Raw genomic sequence first — 15107 nt, 5'->3', positions numbered from 1 at the left:
TAACATTTTTCTGTCCATAAATCATGTCAATTTTAGAGAAATATCGTAATGGTCACAGACAAATGTAGGAAATTTTGTTTTGTACCTCATGGCAATTTTAGAAAATTTATGTCCAGTCACATGGTAAATTTAGGACATCGTGTTTCCTATATCTTGGCACATTTTACAAAATTGTTATAAGGGACACATGGAAAACATAGGGTTTTTCAAATAACTTCTGAGACATTTGCATGCTACATTATGGCAGTTTATCATTTTGATGTTGGAAATTTTCCATCTCCGATTTTTATGTTATAACAAAGAAAATGTAGAACATAGCCAATTCCTTTTTTTGCATGGGAGAAAATTGTATTACTCAATCACAATGTTCTTACAATCCTCCTTTGCCAATTTCTTGTTGAGAGCACGTCAATTTTATTTTTAATGTTATGTCATATTTATTATTTTCATCATGGCAATTTTCTTTGTTTCTATAACATCTCAATTCTTGCATCATTATCATCGAAAACTAAAAACTTGTTGCCATGTCAACTTAAATTCGGATGTCACAACAACTAAAAGTACATTATCTTTTGTATGTTTTCTAGTGTACCATGGCAAATTCCACTACGTCTTTTAAAAAAATGCAAATTTTCCTTCCTCTATTTTTTTTTATTTGTCATGTGATAAGTTAATCTTTTTCCAACAAGTTGCCATTTCATGATTACAAAATTTCCAACAATTTTCCATATTTAATATAACAAAAGAATCTTAATTACATATACTAACTTCTTTACTAAGTTTCCATGATCTATAGAACATTCTGTATGAAAGTTGCCATAGACCATGGCAAAATTTCAATTCTGCATGTTTTTTTTTGCGAAGAATTATAGGGTATTTTATTCCAGAGTAATAGAGTTACAATCTTCAGCAACTAGCTTGCTAATGCATGGGGGTGGATGACCCAACCAACAGGCTGTGCTATCCCCACATCTACCAAAATTAGCTAAACAATGTGCAACCCTATTCTGTTCTCGAAGAATTTTAACAGGAATAATCACCCTATCATTCAAAAACCTTTTGATCTCTGATACCAAGTGCCCATACGCCGATCTGTCCAATGAACCATCCCCGAGCATCTTAAGAGCCACCGCACAATCAGACTGAATTACGATAGTGGCTTGAGAGTGCTCTATCATCAGCTTCAGCCCTTCCAACATGGCTTGCGGTTCTACCTCGAGAGCTTCATTGCAGTGGAACAGTTTGCGGTAGGATGCAAAGATAACAGCCCTGGACAATTTTCAAGCATGTGTATGTATTTTGTATTTTGTACCATGGAAAATTTATTGTATATACCATGGCAACTGTTATTTTCGTACCACAACAAATTCTTATTTGTATGCAACATGTCGATTTTATATTATATTACATATATATTTTTTTATTGTGTCATGGCAATTTCTATGTGCTTTTTTTATTCGTGCATATGAAATCATGATCATGGTAAACTCACTATTTATATGTTTGTCCCACTTTTTTTTCTTGTTCCTTGATATGACATTTTTTTGGGCTTGATAAATTATGTTTTTGTTGTTGGCATTTTTATTATAAAAGACCCTGAATGGGCCTAACCGTTTTTTGGGCCAGATTTTGCGGTCGCGCTGAACAACTTTTATGAAGACATTTGCTCTTCGTGGCCATAGCATGCACGATGAAATAAAATTCATGAACAAGAATTCCTAGGCCCCACCGGTACTCATGGTTTTGTTGATTGATACATCCAGGAAACCAGCTCCTATAAGTCTTCGGCAGCCGTTGGGTTCTGCCTTCCATGGGGTTTGCAAAATTAAGAGTTGATGGGGCGGTTTCAGAAAGGGAAACGTTTCCCTGCGGTGCGCCGGCCGAGCGTTTCGACCGGTCGCGTGCGAGTCGGGCGCGTGGAAATCAGATCGTGCTGGATCCTTTTTACGCACGGGGTGCCATGACCACGGCCCATGTGGGCTGGCTGGCCCACGCCGCGTCTCGCTAGCCTTATCCTCTTTTTGCTTCATGACGACGGCGAGCCGCGGCGACCTTGGTGATGTGCGACAGAGGCGAGGCTCCGCCATGGCCGTTGACGCCGCGTGCTGGAACAAACGCCCACCCATGCTGGAACCAGTAAGACCTCGGGTGCCGGAACCGGCATCATTTTTGGCTGCAACCTATGAGTTTTTTTGCTGGAACCGGCATCCCGTACAGACTCTTCTCGTTCACTCATTCATCCCCTACCTTCAGCGAGCGGCCAAAGCAAGCCGCCGAAGAAATCACCTCCGCTTCCTCCCGAAGAACCCTGCAACTCCGGTGACCCTCGACTGGACGGTGGCAGAGGCATTGCAGAACCTGCTGCACGCGCTTATGCTACAACCACTAACAAAAAGCTTCAAACGAGGTGAAAAAAGCTTCAACTAGATATATGAAAAGCTGCAAGCAGTCATTGCCATGGCCGAATGCTACAACCGTTGACATAAAATGCTACAACCTTTGATGAAAAAAGCTTCAACCGAGCGAGAGAGGAATATTTCACCCAGGCGCTGCTCAAAACGAAAAAAGTTTCAATCGTTTACAGAAAAGCTTCCACCGTAGAGGGGAAAAGCTTCAACCATTGAGATAAAAGCTACAATCTTATCAATTTTTTGCTACTACCGTCTGTGCCTTTTGCTACATCCATTCATGTGGCCATGGTGCTTTTTTACGACTAAGGTGTGACCGTCGATGACGAGGACGACATTTTTGTTGCAACATCCTCGTTTTTTGCTACCATTGGCGATGTGTTTTGCTACATCCGATTAACATTTTTGCTACAATGGCGGCGCCGATGGATTTTTTTGTTGCAACCGTTGTCTTCATTTGCTATAACTGACACGGGAAAATGCTACCACGGGGCATCTCTGTTTTTTGCTGAAACAAATCATCGGTGAGGCGGAGCCGCATCCATGGCACTCCGACGAGCAGCGCAAAAAGGTTTCAACCAGCAAGCAGAATTGCTGGAATCAGCATCTATAGAAGCTGGAACCTGCGATTTGATTTGCTACATCAAGGGAGTGGTACAAGGCGAAGTGGAGTCGCTTGTTTTTTTTGCTACATCGAGGGTTCTAAAAAGCTACAAACGTTGGGTTGTTTTGCTACAACGGCGACATGTGGAATTTGGTTACTCAGGGAAGAAGACGACTGCGGTGCCTGCATCGTGCACCCTGCGACGAGCTCGACGGCAAGGATGGACGGGGTGGGGGTGGCGCATCAGATGCTACAACCGTGGGGCGGGGAGCTTCAACCGCTGCCAACGGAGGCTCCGTGTCAGCCATGGCCAAGAGCTTGGCGGGTATCCGACCATGACGGAGCTCGTCGACAACCGACGGTGGGGGTCGGCGACGAGGGACAACCGGCGGTGAGAGGAGATGAGGAGGCGAGGTGAGGCGAGGGGGCAGCGTGTGCGGGACGGCGCCCTCCTTCGGTCCTTCCTCTCCCTTTCTTCCGTGCGGGAGGTTGAAGATGGGGTGCGGGGGAGGAGGAGAAGAGATCTGACGGCTGCGCGCGTGCAAATCAGATGGATCTGGGCTGACCGGCCGAAAAATTAGGCCGGCGCGCCGGTGCAGAGCGCTGCCCTTTCAGAAAACACCAAGCTTGGAGTGATTGGTGTGGTCTGCAGAAACAACGATGGTTTATACTTGAGGACCTCCGCCAGAGTTTTTGATGATGTGACTGATCCGGCAACTCTCGAGGCCTTAGCGTGCAATGAAGCTTTAGCCCTCGCGAGTGATTTGATGCAAACTCAACTTGTTATCAGTTCGGATTGCAAGAAATCGTTGCAAACATAAGAAAGACAATAGTGGGAGACATGACCATATTATATGAGAAATTCAGATCATGTCTTTGGAGTTTCACTCTTGCTCTTTCGTGCTTGAAGAAAGGGCCTCGAATACCGAAGCACATAGCCCCCGCAAAAAAATAAAGAAAATTAAGGCACATAGCCTCGCTAGACACACACTTAATCTTGCAATAGGTGGTCATCTCTGGCTCCTGCAGCCCTCTGATCTAATATGTGTTCCTCAAAATAGTATTGATCAACAAATAAAGTGTGTGGTTAGCTAAAAAAATTGGGTCGCGCTAACTGCCACACGTGTGGTAGGAAGGGAGACGCACCACACGTTTTTAATGTAAACAGATTGCCACATCATCGCATGCATGCATGTAGGAATCTTTTTGGATTTTCAGTTTTTAAAATGTTTTATCTCTTAAACGAAAAATCCGATTAAAAATCCGTTTTCACCATTAAATCTCTCGTGATGAGATCTTCGAAACTAGATCCCATGTTGATATGTTTTGATGAAATTTCTTTTTGATTAAAAGTTGACATGTCTATTGCATATGAATTGCCATGATGTTTACCTCGAAGTTGCCATGATATGTTTCAGTTATTTTCTTCTACATTTAAACGTAAATTTTGACATTTATAAAACGGGGAATTAAGAAACTAGACTTGCCATGAACCATAAACTAAAATTGCCATGATACATGCACGTAAAATTGCCATGGTTCATACAATAAATAATTTTCATGGTCAAAGTACTGGAGTTGCCATCATCAAAATATTAAAATTACCATGATCTACAAACTAAAATTGCCACATGGCAACTTTAGTTTAAGCCCTATGGCAACTACAGTGTAAACATCGTGGTAATTTCTGGCAAAAAAAAATTCATCGAAACATATCAACATGAGGTCTAGTTTTGAAGATCTCGTCGAGACGGATTTAATGGTGAAAACAGATTTTTAGTTCGCTTTTTTATTTAAAAGATACAACATTTTTAAGCCGAAAACCAAAAAAAATTCTGCTGATCTTATCTATTAATACGTGACAAAATGAGTGGTAATGGAGGCGTGTTGATGATGTGCAAATGCCCATACGTGTGGGCGTTAACATTTCCGAAAAAATTTGCTCGTTCATGGAGGAACAAAAGATTCGGCGGAAAATTCCCTGGAGTTAACATTCTTTAGATATTGCGGTCCATTATTATTCTTCTAAGAAAAACGACAACACACAGAATAAGCTGCTATCCATCTACACCAAAACTGTCGTCTCCCAAATATTGCGGTTCATTATTATTCTTTCCAAGAAAAACAACAACGCGCAGAATAAGCCGTTACTCACTTCCGTCTTTATAAAAGGAAAACGAAAACGTACGGCTGCTACTAAGAATCGAGAAGACTCAGGTGCCAGATTTGCCTCGCCTGCATCCAGTTCCACGCGCGCTCCGCTTCAGCTAACCGGCGATGGGAGCCGGAATTACCGCCGGCGCCACCGCCCGCCTCGTCGTCGTTCCGCTCCTGCTGCTACCCCTACTCCTCGCGCGCGGCGCCGAGGCTGTCAGCCTCTGGCGGCCGCCGCCGGAGGCCGGGCTCCTGGGCTCCGCCCCAGGCAGGTTCCTGACGCAGGAGGAGCACTGGATGAGCCAAACCCTCGACCACTTCTCCCCCACCGTTAAGTACCCCCTCCGCTTCTCTGTCCCTTCAGCCAGTTGCCCCGCGCTGTGGGGATTTCTGTTCAGCCATGTGTCCTTTTATCTGTTTGGGTGAATTTCCAAGAGTCGGCTGTGGACACTAGAAGAACTAGATAAATTTGTGCAGTCGATAATGCCGAAAAAACGCTAGAATTTTGTACGAATTCTGCGTGAGCCACGTCCATTACTGGTAATGCCGTTTACTCTTGATTGAAGGCTCACATCAGTTATGCGACCATGAACCTGAGTAATGAACAATGAATGTCTCAAAATGCATCGAATAATAAAAACAGATCAGTGTTGAGGACAGATGCCTCTTGTTTGCTTGCCAGTGTCACCCCTGTAAGCTCGGTGGATCGTGTAGGTTTTTCTGTCGACTCAGATCTATGTGAAATTTGTGATCCTGTGGGCTCACTGCACTACACTGTCAACAGCGGCTTTAGTGACACATGAATTACTGTACAACAAAGCACATGGTTATTTGTAATTCCCTGTTTCACATCTGATGTAGTCCCAAATACTACTATGTTGCATGGTGAGGATTGTTCAGTTATAGTTTTTTGTGTGCACTAGCCCCGAAATATTTATCTTTTTTACTGTGCAGGATCATCGGCAATTCAAGCAGCGGTACTACGAATTTCTCGATTACCACCGAGCTCCAAATGGCCCGGTCTTCTTAAATATATGTGGAGAAGCTTCATGCAGTGGGATTTCTAACAACTACTTAGCTGTGAGTTTATTATTGCATTGCTGCATGCTCTAGGCATGATTTGTACTGTTCACATTTCATGCAGTAACTCCATCTGTTATTGATAACATACTTGTGGGTTGGATTGTGTACGTAGGTGATGGCCAAGAAGTTTGGCGCTGCTTTGGTTTCTCCCGAGCATCGATACTATGGGAAGAGTTCCCCTTTTGAGGATTTGACGACAGAAAATCTAAGGTTCTTGTCATCAAAGCAGGCTTTATCAGACCTGGCTGTTTTCCGCCAGTATTATCAGGTGTGCATTTGCTATATTTGTTTTGGCGTCCTTATACAACACCTGTGCATGTACTATATATTGACCTAGCGCCCCGTGGAATACACATGTTCCTATTCCTTGTAATAGTTTGCATCGCCCATGTCCAAACAAATGTTTTTCGTAACTGAGTTATTCTTTCTGTCATTTGAAGGAAACATTAAATGCCAAGTATAATCGCTCAGGAGCAGACAATTCTTGGTTTGTGTTTGGAGGGTCGTACTCTGGAGCTCTCAGTGCTTGGTTCAGATTGAAATTTCCTCACTTAACATGTGGAAGTCTTGCAAGTTCAGGGGTTGTTCTTGCTGTTTACAACTTTACTGACTTCGACAAACAGGTTGGTTCTGGCACAGGTCCTGTTATGTTATTAAAGTTACGGCACTTTGGCCTGTACCTGAAGTTTTACATTTCTGTATAATTTATGCCTCTGGAGATTGGGGAGTCAGCTGGTCCAGAATGCAAAGGAGCACTTCAAGAAGTAACAAGACTTGTTGATGGACAACTTCAGTCTGGCCACAACTCGGTTAAAGAACTGTTTGGAGCAAAAATGGTAGTCCTTTTGTGCCACATGAAGTGTATTTACTTTTCTTTGACAACTTATCAATCCCATGTGATATACAAAGATTTCAGCTCATTTAGGAGTTTGCCGTCACCAAGTGGCCTTTGCCATTGTTTTGTTATGCAAAAACTTGAAAGGACAAAAATTGACAATGGTTCTAACAATCATGATTCTTTTTTTTTTTGGAAATGGAGGTATACCCCCGGCCTCTGCATCATGATGATGCATGCGGCCCTTTTATTAAAAATGCAGGAAGTATCATCATAAAGGTCTTACAGCTCGCAAACGGAGCAAAGTCATAGCACAAAGATCGGAAAAAAAAGAAAGGGCCTAAAAACAACCGATACGGTGATAATAAGGACAAGCTCTCTAGCCCTCTATAAAAATCATTGATGTTTCCCTTACTATGCAACTTCTTTGGTGATAATGTCATAATCTAGAGAGTCTGGTCTTTTCCACAAAGGTGCTACAAGTATTACCAATCCAGTAAACATTTTGTAGGACTCTTATTGAGCATGCAAGCCTTTGACTGTTTTTTTATATCTCTTGACCTATCTGACCTATTGCTACTCATATTTCTTCTATATTTTCTTTGAACAAAATTTTGAATTGAATTGTCATGTCTATGGAGCTTGTAAACATAATAGTTTAAACTATTTGTGCGCTACCAATGGTTGCTGACAGGTTCAGCGTTCCCTTTTGGATGGCATGAAATTTCGTGACATTACCTAGCAGTGTATGTACGATTCTATACTTATCCATCAATTTGTTTGGACACTTGCAGTTAGAAAATGATGGTGACTTCCTTTACCTACTAGCAGACGCTGCAGCTATTGCGGTATGCTTAATGCCGATTTTTGCAACTGTATTGTTTTATCAGAAATGATTGTTGTGTTGAAAACCTATACCATTTGCAGTTCCAATATGGCAACCCTGATGTTTTGTGCTCCCCACTAGTTGAAGCAAAGAAGAATGGTACGGATTTGGTGGTAAGTTGCATGGTCTTTTGAAAAGAACAATGCATATTCCTGTTAGTAATTGAGGAATATACCCTGCGGATAACTGCTATCAAGAATATAGGGACCAATTCGCCAAGATCTTTATTTTTCCAAAAGCGCATAACATGAATACTTCACTGTAGACCTTGACTCTTATTTAACTCGTGCTACCATAACTTTCCAGCAAATCTGGTATTTGCTAACACTTTCTTCCGTGCAGGAAGCATTTGCTCATTACGTGAACGACTATTATGTTGGGACATTTAGGGCACCAGTTGCATCATATGATCAGAACTATTTGAAGAACACAACCCCTGCTGAATCTTGTAAATCCTTACTCTGACATTCAGTATTATGAGATATCATTCTTGGAGAGCTCTTAATGGATGTTGTGCATATATATTAGACAGTGTTAATACTGTCCAGATATTATATAACTGACCATGCATTTAACTGTTGAAATTTGATTTTATGTAGCATATCGATTGTGGTGGTATCAAGTTTGCAGTGAGGTTGCATATTTCCAAGTGGCGCCAAAAAATGATAGCGTCCGTTCTGCAAAGATTGATACAAGGTTACTAAATATACCTTTCCTTACATTTCATGTTTCTTACCAAGCACCATTTCCTTTGCCTTCCATGATCTTCTCTTTTTCTGTAATGTGATTACATTTCTAGACTCTGGATTCACTTGTGTGTCCTTGTGATTCTTTTGTCCGTAGGTATCATTTAGACTTGTGCAAAAATGTTTTTGGGGAAGGAGTTTATCCTGATGTGTCCATGACAAACTTATACTATGGAGGCACAAGAATTGCAGGTGGGCCCTTTGAGTAATTTAGCTTCAGTCCTGCTGCCTGTTACGATTTTAACTTCCTTTCTATCTCTCTATTTAACTGTGAAATATGCCTCCGCCATTTTGCTTCCCTTTACCTTGAATCTTGGTGAATACACATTACAAATTTGCTGCTACCTTTTTTGTTTTCACCATCAATGCACCATCATTAACAAAATCCTATTGTCTGGTGTGCTTAAGATGGGTTATGCAGGTAAGTATGTCAGGTAAGGATTAGTTAACATAGGTACATACTCCCTCCGTCCGAAAAAGCTTGTCCCAAGTTTGCCGCTCGAATGGATGTATCTAGCACTAACTTGGTGCTCGATACATCCATTCGATGGACAAGCTTTTTCGGACGGAGGGAGTAGAATACAAAAAGTTCAGCGGCCTCGTATCTGCAGTGTTGACAGCCCTTTTTTGCTGCCATATGAAGCTTTATATGTGATAGAAATAGCATGGTGTATGAACGTATATTGTGGATATCCAATTATGCGTAATGATTTGAGCTAATTATTACTTCAGATTTGAAGTAAAGATTCCAGTGGTAGAGTTAAACGTTATACTGCTAGTCAGAGATCCCTGTATTTCCTAATATATATATTGCCTCCCTGCAGGTTCTAAAATTGTTTTTGCAAATGGCTCTCAAGACCCATGGCGCCATGCTTCCAAGCAGAAATCATCGGAAGAACGTAAGGATCTGTAGTACTTCGTACCATTTTGTGAGCGTTTCCATCGTTCTAACTTTTAAGAGCACAAACTATACTTTCACTATGAACAAGGTTGAAGAGATTTTTGTTAATGACATTAGCATGCTTACTATAGAAGTTTTTCAATATCTGCAGTGCCATCATACTTAATTGAGTGCAGCAACTGTGGGCATTGCACTGATATCTCCGGATGCCCTCAAGCACCCTCAAATATTGGAGGTAGATCCGATCTTTCAACATTTTTTTATTTGCAATTGAATTACATCAACTATGTAGGTTCTTTTTGTTTGCAACTGAATACAAGTGTGAACTGTCTGCATTTTTTGTTCGCCAGGTGATTCATCCAAATGCTCATCTCCAGAAGCAGTGAACAAAGTAAGGAAGCAGATCGTCGATCACATCGACCTGTGGTTGTCAGAGTGCCAAGACCAAGGTCAGAATTTGGGCTGTACAGCAATAATATCATTGGACCAGTTCTTTTGAACAATTCGTAGCATTGTCTAGCTAACGTGTCTACATGTTCACCCCGCGCTTTTGCACACCTGCAATTCAGTTGGCATTCGGTTTCTTTTGTCTGCGGCATCATTGGTCTGCCCTCGCATTTCAGGACACGGCGCGGTGACGAAGCGGGGGAGCAGATGGAGCATAGCCACCTACTGATCACCTCTGCAGGCGAACGCGCACGATATTGCTGTTATTTACACGAAACACGAATAATACAGGCAGACGAAACAACTAGGCGATTGGCGGCCATGAAATCTTACTACTGGGGGGTGCAGATATGAGACTACTTGTGTACCTTATATGGTCAGGGATGTATACGTGCAGAGAATACCATGATATGTGCTACATGTAACCGAATTGTGCACTAAACTTGCTGGATGCTGCTGATGTCAAAAAAAAAAAAAACTTGCTGGATGCTGCTGAGACTCTGAAAATACCTGAATACGTACAGTATATGACCACGGGAGCACCTTCTGAGAATATACGACCATGAGAGCACCTGGTATGAGTGCATCGCTCCTCTTCGCCTCCAAAGGAGTTTTTTTTTTTTTTTTGCAAAGGCCTCCAAAGGAGTTTGGGCACACCTCCCTTTTTTCTTCTTCTTTTTGAGATTGCGGGCACACCTCCCTAGGCATGCCTATGCCAGGAGTGAAGTCTATTTTAAACCTTGAATTCATACAACTCGTCTAAATTAAACCCTAACCTTTCAATCCTTGAAGTTGGTACCCTCTACTCACTGATCCTGGTCTATTTCAACCTTGAACCTGTTTGGCGCACTAGATCCCGACCGGGTCTAATTTGTACTCTCATTTACAACACTGGCCCACATGTCATTTCCGTTCTTCAGTCTCCATCTTATCCACATTTCCTCTCCTCTCTCTCCTAAAATGGTGGAACGGGCGGCCGCAGAACGACGGAGGCGTTGGTTAGCGGCGAACTTGTTGAGGCAGACGAAGCAGTTGAACTGCCGCCCCTGTGCACTGGAGCCGGACAACTCGCTGTACGCGAACGCCTGCAGCAGCCCGTCGATGGTCGCGCCCAGGCCTTCTGCCGTCCCGTAGAACAACCATTGCAGTTTTCGTGTTCCTAAACGGCATCCGCCCTGCCATTGGCGCGTGCTGCTCCTCCCCTCCAAGCCAGCCCGCGTGCTGCTAACGGCGGAGAGACGGCGGGGCACGGCGAGCGAGTCGTGTTGGGTTTGGCCGAGTGCCGCACTCGCTGGCTCCTCATCCTCCTCGCGGAGGAGAAGATGGCGATGAAGAGCTAGAGCTTCACCTCGCCAAGCAGCAAGCACCACGACTGGCCGGCGCAGGTGGATGAATGATAGCAACACTAACGTCCTGTGTGCTTACATGGTGCCACACGAGCTGCATGGCCACGGCGACGGTGTGACGACAACGACGACGAAGCTTCTCCTGGCCGGCGGCAATGTAGTACAAAGCTAGCACTAACTCCGGCTGCCTTGATCCTTGATTCCTAGTAGCACGATCTCCTTCTGTCAATCCACTGGGACGTGCACTAGGTTGCTACTTGACCTAGTTAGTCAACGGACCCAAGACACGCATCAACGCCGGGTTATGCCATCTTTAACTCCAACAGAAAGGAGGGACTGACGGTGGAACACCCCCGAATTCTCTTGTCCATGGCCTGGCGCATGGCGAGGCAAGGCGGTGCGGCCATGTTGAGGGAGGTTGGCAGGAGGCGCTCCCTTGCCGTTGCACACTCACGAGGACATGCACCACTCCCTGCTCCCCGTTGCCGTGGACACCGGCTGGCTGTGCCTGAGCATTGTGATTCCTACAGAGAGAGATGAAGAGAATGAGCAGAAGATGAATATGACAAGTGGATCCATGTACTCAATGAGAGAAGAGAATAATCCTGGCCGGGATCAATATTTTCCCAGCACACCAAACTGGCATAACTGGATTCAGGGTTAAAATAGACCGGGATCTATAAGTACAGGGTACAGATTTCAGGGATTGAAAGATTAGAATTTGATCCAGACTAGCCGTATAAATTCAAGATCTAAAATAGACTTCACTCCCTATGCCAGTCGGCAGTCGCCAGAGCATGGCGTGCTTTGCAACAAGTTGAATCATCCAAAAAGGTTGGCGATCTGTACTCGGGCATGTCTTGCGATTGCTTTCTCACTAGTACTAACTGATAAACAACTTGGCATTCTTCCCGTGCACGGTGCACCGGCTGCGACGTACTCCCTCGGTTTCGAATTATAAGATATTCTAAAAAACATATGCACTCCGGTTCATATTGAACTACTATCCATAAGTCGGGACCGAGCACCGAGGTGATATGTTGGGAAAATTATCTCTGTATGGACGGCGACAGCCTCTAGTTCACGTCGCATCGGGCAAAAAAAGCGACGCCCCAGCCTCCACGTTTAAATGGACAATAGAAAAGCATTTAAATTTAAATGCTTTAGCTGATTCTTGTTTTTTGCTTCGTATTTGTGCGTGCCACTGAGACTAGTCAATCGGCTACCGGCGCGGCCGCGCTCCAAAACAAACACTCGACAGTGGGAAGGGAAGGAGAGTCTAGCAGCCGGAAAAAAATGGTGTCCCGCGCTGGGTTCGCCTCCCTCCTCGGCGCCTCCTTCCTCCTGCTCCTCCTGCGCGGCGCCGAGCCGCTCGGGTTCAGCCACCGCCCGATGACCGCCGGCGACGAGCTCTCGGCCGCCCCGAGCAGATACCTGACGCGGGAGGAGCGCTGGATGAGCCAGCGCCTCGACCACTTCTCCCCCACCGTAAGTTCTCTTTTACACCCCTGGAATTATGCGCTTACACGTAAATAGCTCCCTGCCTAAGAATTCCGTCCGTGTGATCCATGGGCGCCATGTACGATCTTGCCCGCAGGACCACCGCCAATTCAATCAGCGCTACTTCGAGTTCCTGGACTACCACGACGACCCCACCGGCCCGGTGTTCCTGCGCATCTGCGGCGAGTCCTCCTGCGACGGCCTCCCCAACGACTACCTCGCCGTCATCGCCAAGAAGTTCGGCGCCGCGGTGGTGACGCCGGAGCACCGGTACTACGGCAAGAGCTCCCCGTTCGACAGCCTCACCACCGACAACCTCAGGTTCCTGTCGTCCAAGCAGGCGCTCTTCGACCTCGCCGTCTTCCGCCAGTATTACCAGGTCGGCCAGGTCACGCACGCGCTGACAGAGTTACAGAATACGCATTCTCTGTTCTGAACAGCATCTTGTTTTTTTGACTCTGGGATTCGTAGGAAAAACTGAATTCTCAGTACAACCGGAGCGCGGGGTTCGACAATCCGTGGTTTGTCTTCGGGGTCTCCTACTCCGGGGCTCTCAGCGCCTGGTTCAGGCTCAAGTTCCCTCACCTGACATGCGGAAGCCTCGCGAGCTCCGGGGTGGTTCTTGCTGTGTACAACTTCACTGATTTCGACAAGCAGGTTTGCACACACTGCCATGGAGACACGTCATGATTCTGTGGGATGGATTGGATTAAACCCCTGCTGCTGTACTAGTGTATTGCTGTCTGTTCTAATAATCTATATTGGGCTCAATTCAAGTTTCTGCGTGCTTGCCTTTACGCAGGTTGGAGAGTCGGCTGGCCCTCAGTGCAAAGCCGCCCTTCAGGAAATAACTAGACTTGTCGACGAACAGCTTCGGTTGGATAGCCACTCTGTGAAGGCCTTGTTCGGAGCAGATTCGGTAATCCCTTGTCACCTTGTGGTATTGTCAGTGTGATTTAGTAGGTGCAGTTTTACTTTGGAACATGACAGTTGACTGCAAACTTCATGTGGCCAAATCAACTAGTGTTCAGTAACTTCACAATCTTCACCTCGCTGCCGATTTGTTTCCTGTACATGCAGTTGAAAAATGACGGCGACTTCCTCTTTCTTCTGGCAGATGCAGCAGCCACAACAGTATGAACAGTCAATTTGTAGTGCTGCTCTACTATCGCACTGACATATTTTTTGGGTTTACTGAGAACCTATGATATTTTGCAGTTCCAGTATGGGAATCCTGATGCCTTGTGCTCTCCTCTAGCTAATGCGAAGAAAAAGGGGGAAAGTTTGGTGGTGAGTAACTAAATACCTTCGTTTTGTAATCAACTAATCATACATGAGCACCTCTGGTTTGCTTGGTTTCTTAGGCTTCGTGAAAAGCTTTCTAGAAATGAGAGTAAATACTATCTAAGAGCCACTGACCAGCGAGAGGCACATGGCGACTATTAAAGCTGATGTACTCTCATCTGGGTGATGGTGATTCAAACATTTTAAATTTCACACGTAATCGGCATGTGACTATTTCTTATTCTCCATTTAGCGAATTTGTGACTATTCTAGTTTCCTTGCTGATCCATTTTCACTATTCTAGCAACTTTTTGTGGATATGCACATGGATTTATAAAATTCGATGTACTGACTTTGCAGGAAACATATGCTCACTTTGTGAAAGATTACTTCATTAAAAAATTGGGGACTACAGTATCTTCTTATGATCAAGAGTATTTGAAGGAAACAACTCCCGATGATTCTAGTATGTTTAAATGATGGCTCTACTTGTTTTCTTTTGGTGTGGATTAGAAACTGTACTGACATTGAAGACCATCAAGTGAAACACCATGGCATTTCTTGTTTGTTACTGACAGACATGGCTGAAATATTTACTGTTAATTTACCTTTTCCATTATTTTTTTAGGTTCTAGACTTTGGTGGTTCCAAGTTTGCAGTGAAGTTGCCTATTTTCAAGTCGCACCCAAAAATGATAGTGTTCGTTCTGCGCAGCTTAATACAAGGTACTGCGCCATGCTTTTTTCCTCAGTATGTACTGGGGAGGGGAAGATTCTCCACCTGAATTGTCTTTGAAAGGGTCCCAAAAGCCAAAATTGCTTCCTGCTGAGATGGTGAGAAAGAGAAAGGCTAACCTAAGGGCATCTCTCATTGATCCCCAAAACTCAGTGCCCAAAAACTAGCCCCCAAAATT

At 44.4% G+C, this 15107-nt stretch overlaps 2 protein-coding genes across 5 annotated transcripts in view; both read left to right on the top strand.

Moving 5' to 3' along the window:
* The first annotated feature begins 5205 nt into the window (after positions 1 to 5205).
* LOC119271514 (probable serine protease EDA2) lies at positions 5206 to 10560 on the top strand. 2 transcript variants are annotated; one of them, XM_037553324.1, is made up of 14 exons: positions 5206 to 5496; positions 6121 to 6246; positions 6362 to 6517; positions 6690 to 6872; positions 6969 to 7085; positions 7879 to 7932; positions 8012 to 8083; positions 8313 to 8418; positions 8570 to 8666; positions 8814 to 8908; positions 9541 to 9615; positions 9769 to 9852; positions 9968 to 10066; positions 10261 to 10560. In XM_037553324.1, the coding sequence occupies exons 1-14, from the start codon at positions 5290 to 5292 to the stop codon at positions 10416 to 10418; spliced, it is 1629 nt and encodes a 542-aa protein (XP_037409221.1). In that variant the 5' UTR covers positions 5206 to 5289; the 3' UTR covers positions 10419 to 10560. The 2 variants fall into 2 exon arrangements, with proteins under 2 accessions (XP_037409221.1, XP_037409217.1); XM_037553320.1 differs by having other exon boundaries at positions 5207 to 5496; positions 10241 to 10560.
* A 2083-nt stretch (positions 10561 to 12643) lies between these two features.
* LOC119271494 (probable serine protease EDA2) overlaps positions 12644 to 15107 on the top strand; it is a 4772-nt gene continuing 2308 nt past the window's right edge. Inside the window, exons 1-8 of one of the 3 annotated variants that reach the window (XR_005134569.1) lie at positions 12644 to 12898; positions 13008 to 13289; positions 13382 to 13567; positions 13713 to 13829; positions 13991 to 14044; positions 14129 to 14200; positions 14555 to 14660; positions 14823 to 14919. Coding sequence is in view for 2 of the 3 variants with exons in the window: in XM_037553307.1 (XP_037409204.1) it covers positions 12707 to 12898; positions 13008 to 13289; positions 13382 to 13567; positions 13713 to 13829; positions 13991 to 14044; positions 14129 to 14200; positions 14555 to 14660; positions 14823 to 14919 (1106 nt within the window). In the remaining variant the exon portion in view is untranslated. The remainder of the gene's footprint in view (positions 12899 to 13007; positions 13290 to 13381; positions 13568 to 13712; positions 13830 to 13990; positions 14045 to 14128; positions 14201 to 14554; positions 14661 to 14822; positions 14920 to 15107) is intronic. The other 2 variants (XM_037553307.1, XM_037553311.1) reach the window with 2 other exon arrangements.

The sequence above is a fragment of the Triticum dicoccoides genome, chromosome 1A (assembly GCF_002162155.2).
Source record: "Triticum dicoccoides isolate Atlit2015 ecotype Zavitan chromosome 1A, WEW_v2.0, whole genome shotgun sequence".
Lineage (NCBI taxonomy): Eukaryota > Viridiplantae > Streptophyta > Magnoliopsida > Poales > Poaceae > Triticum > Triticum dicoccoides.
This window is presented reverse-complemented; position numbering and strand designations above follow the sequence as displayed.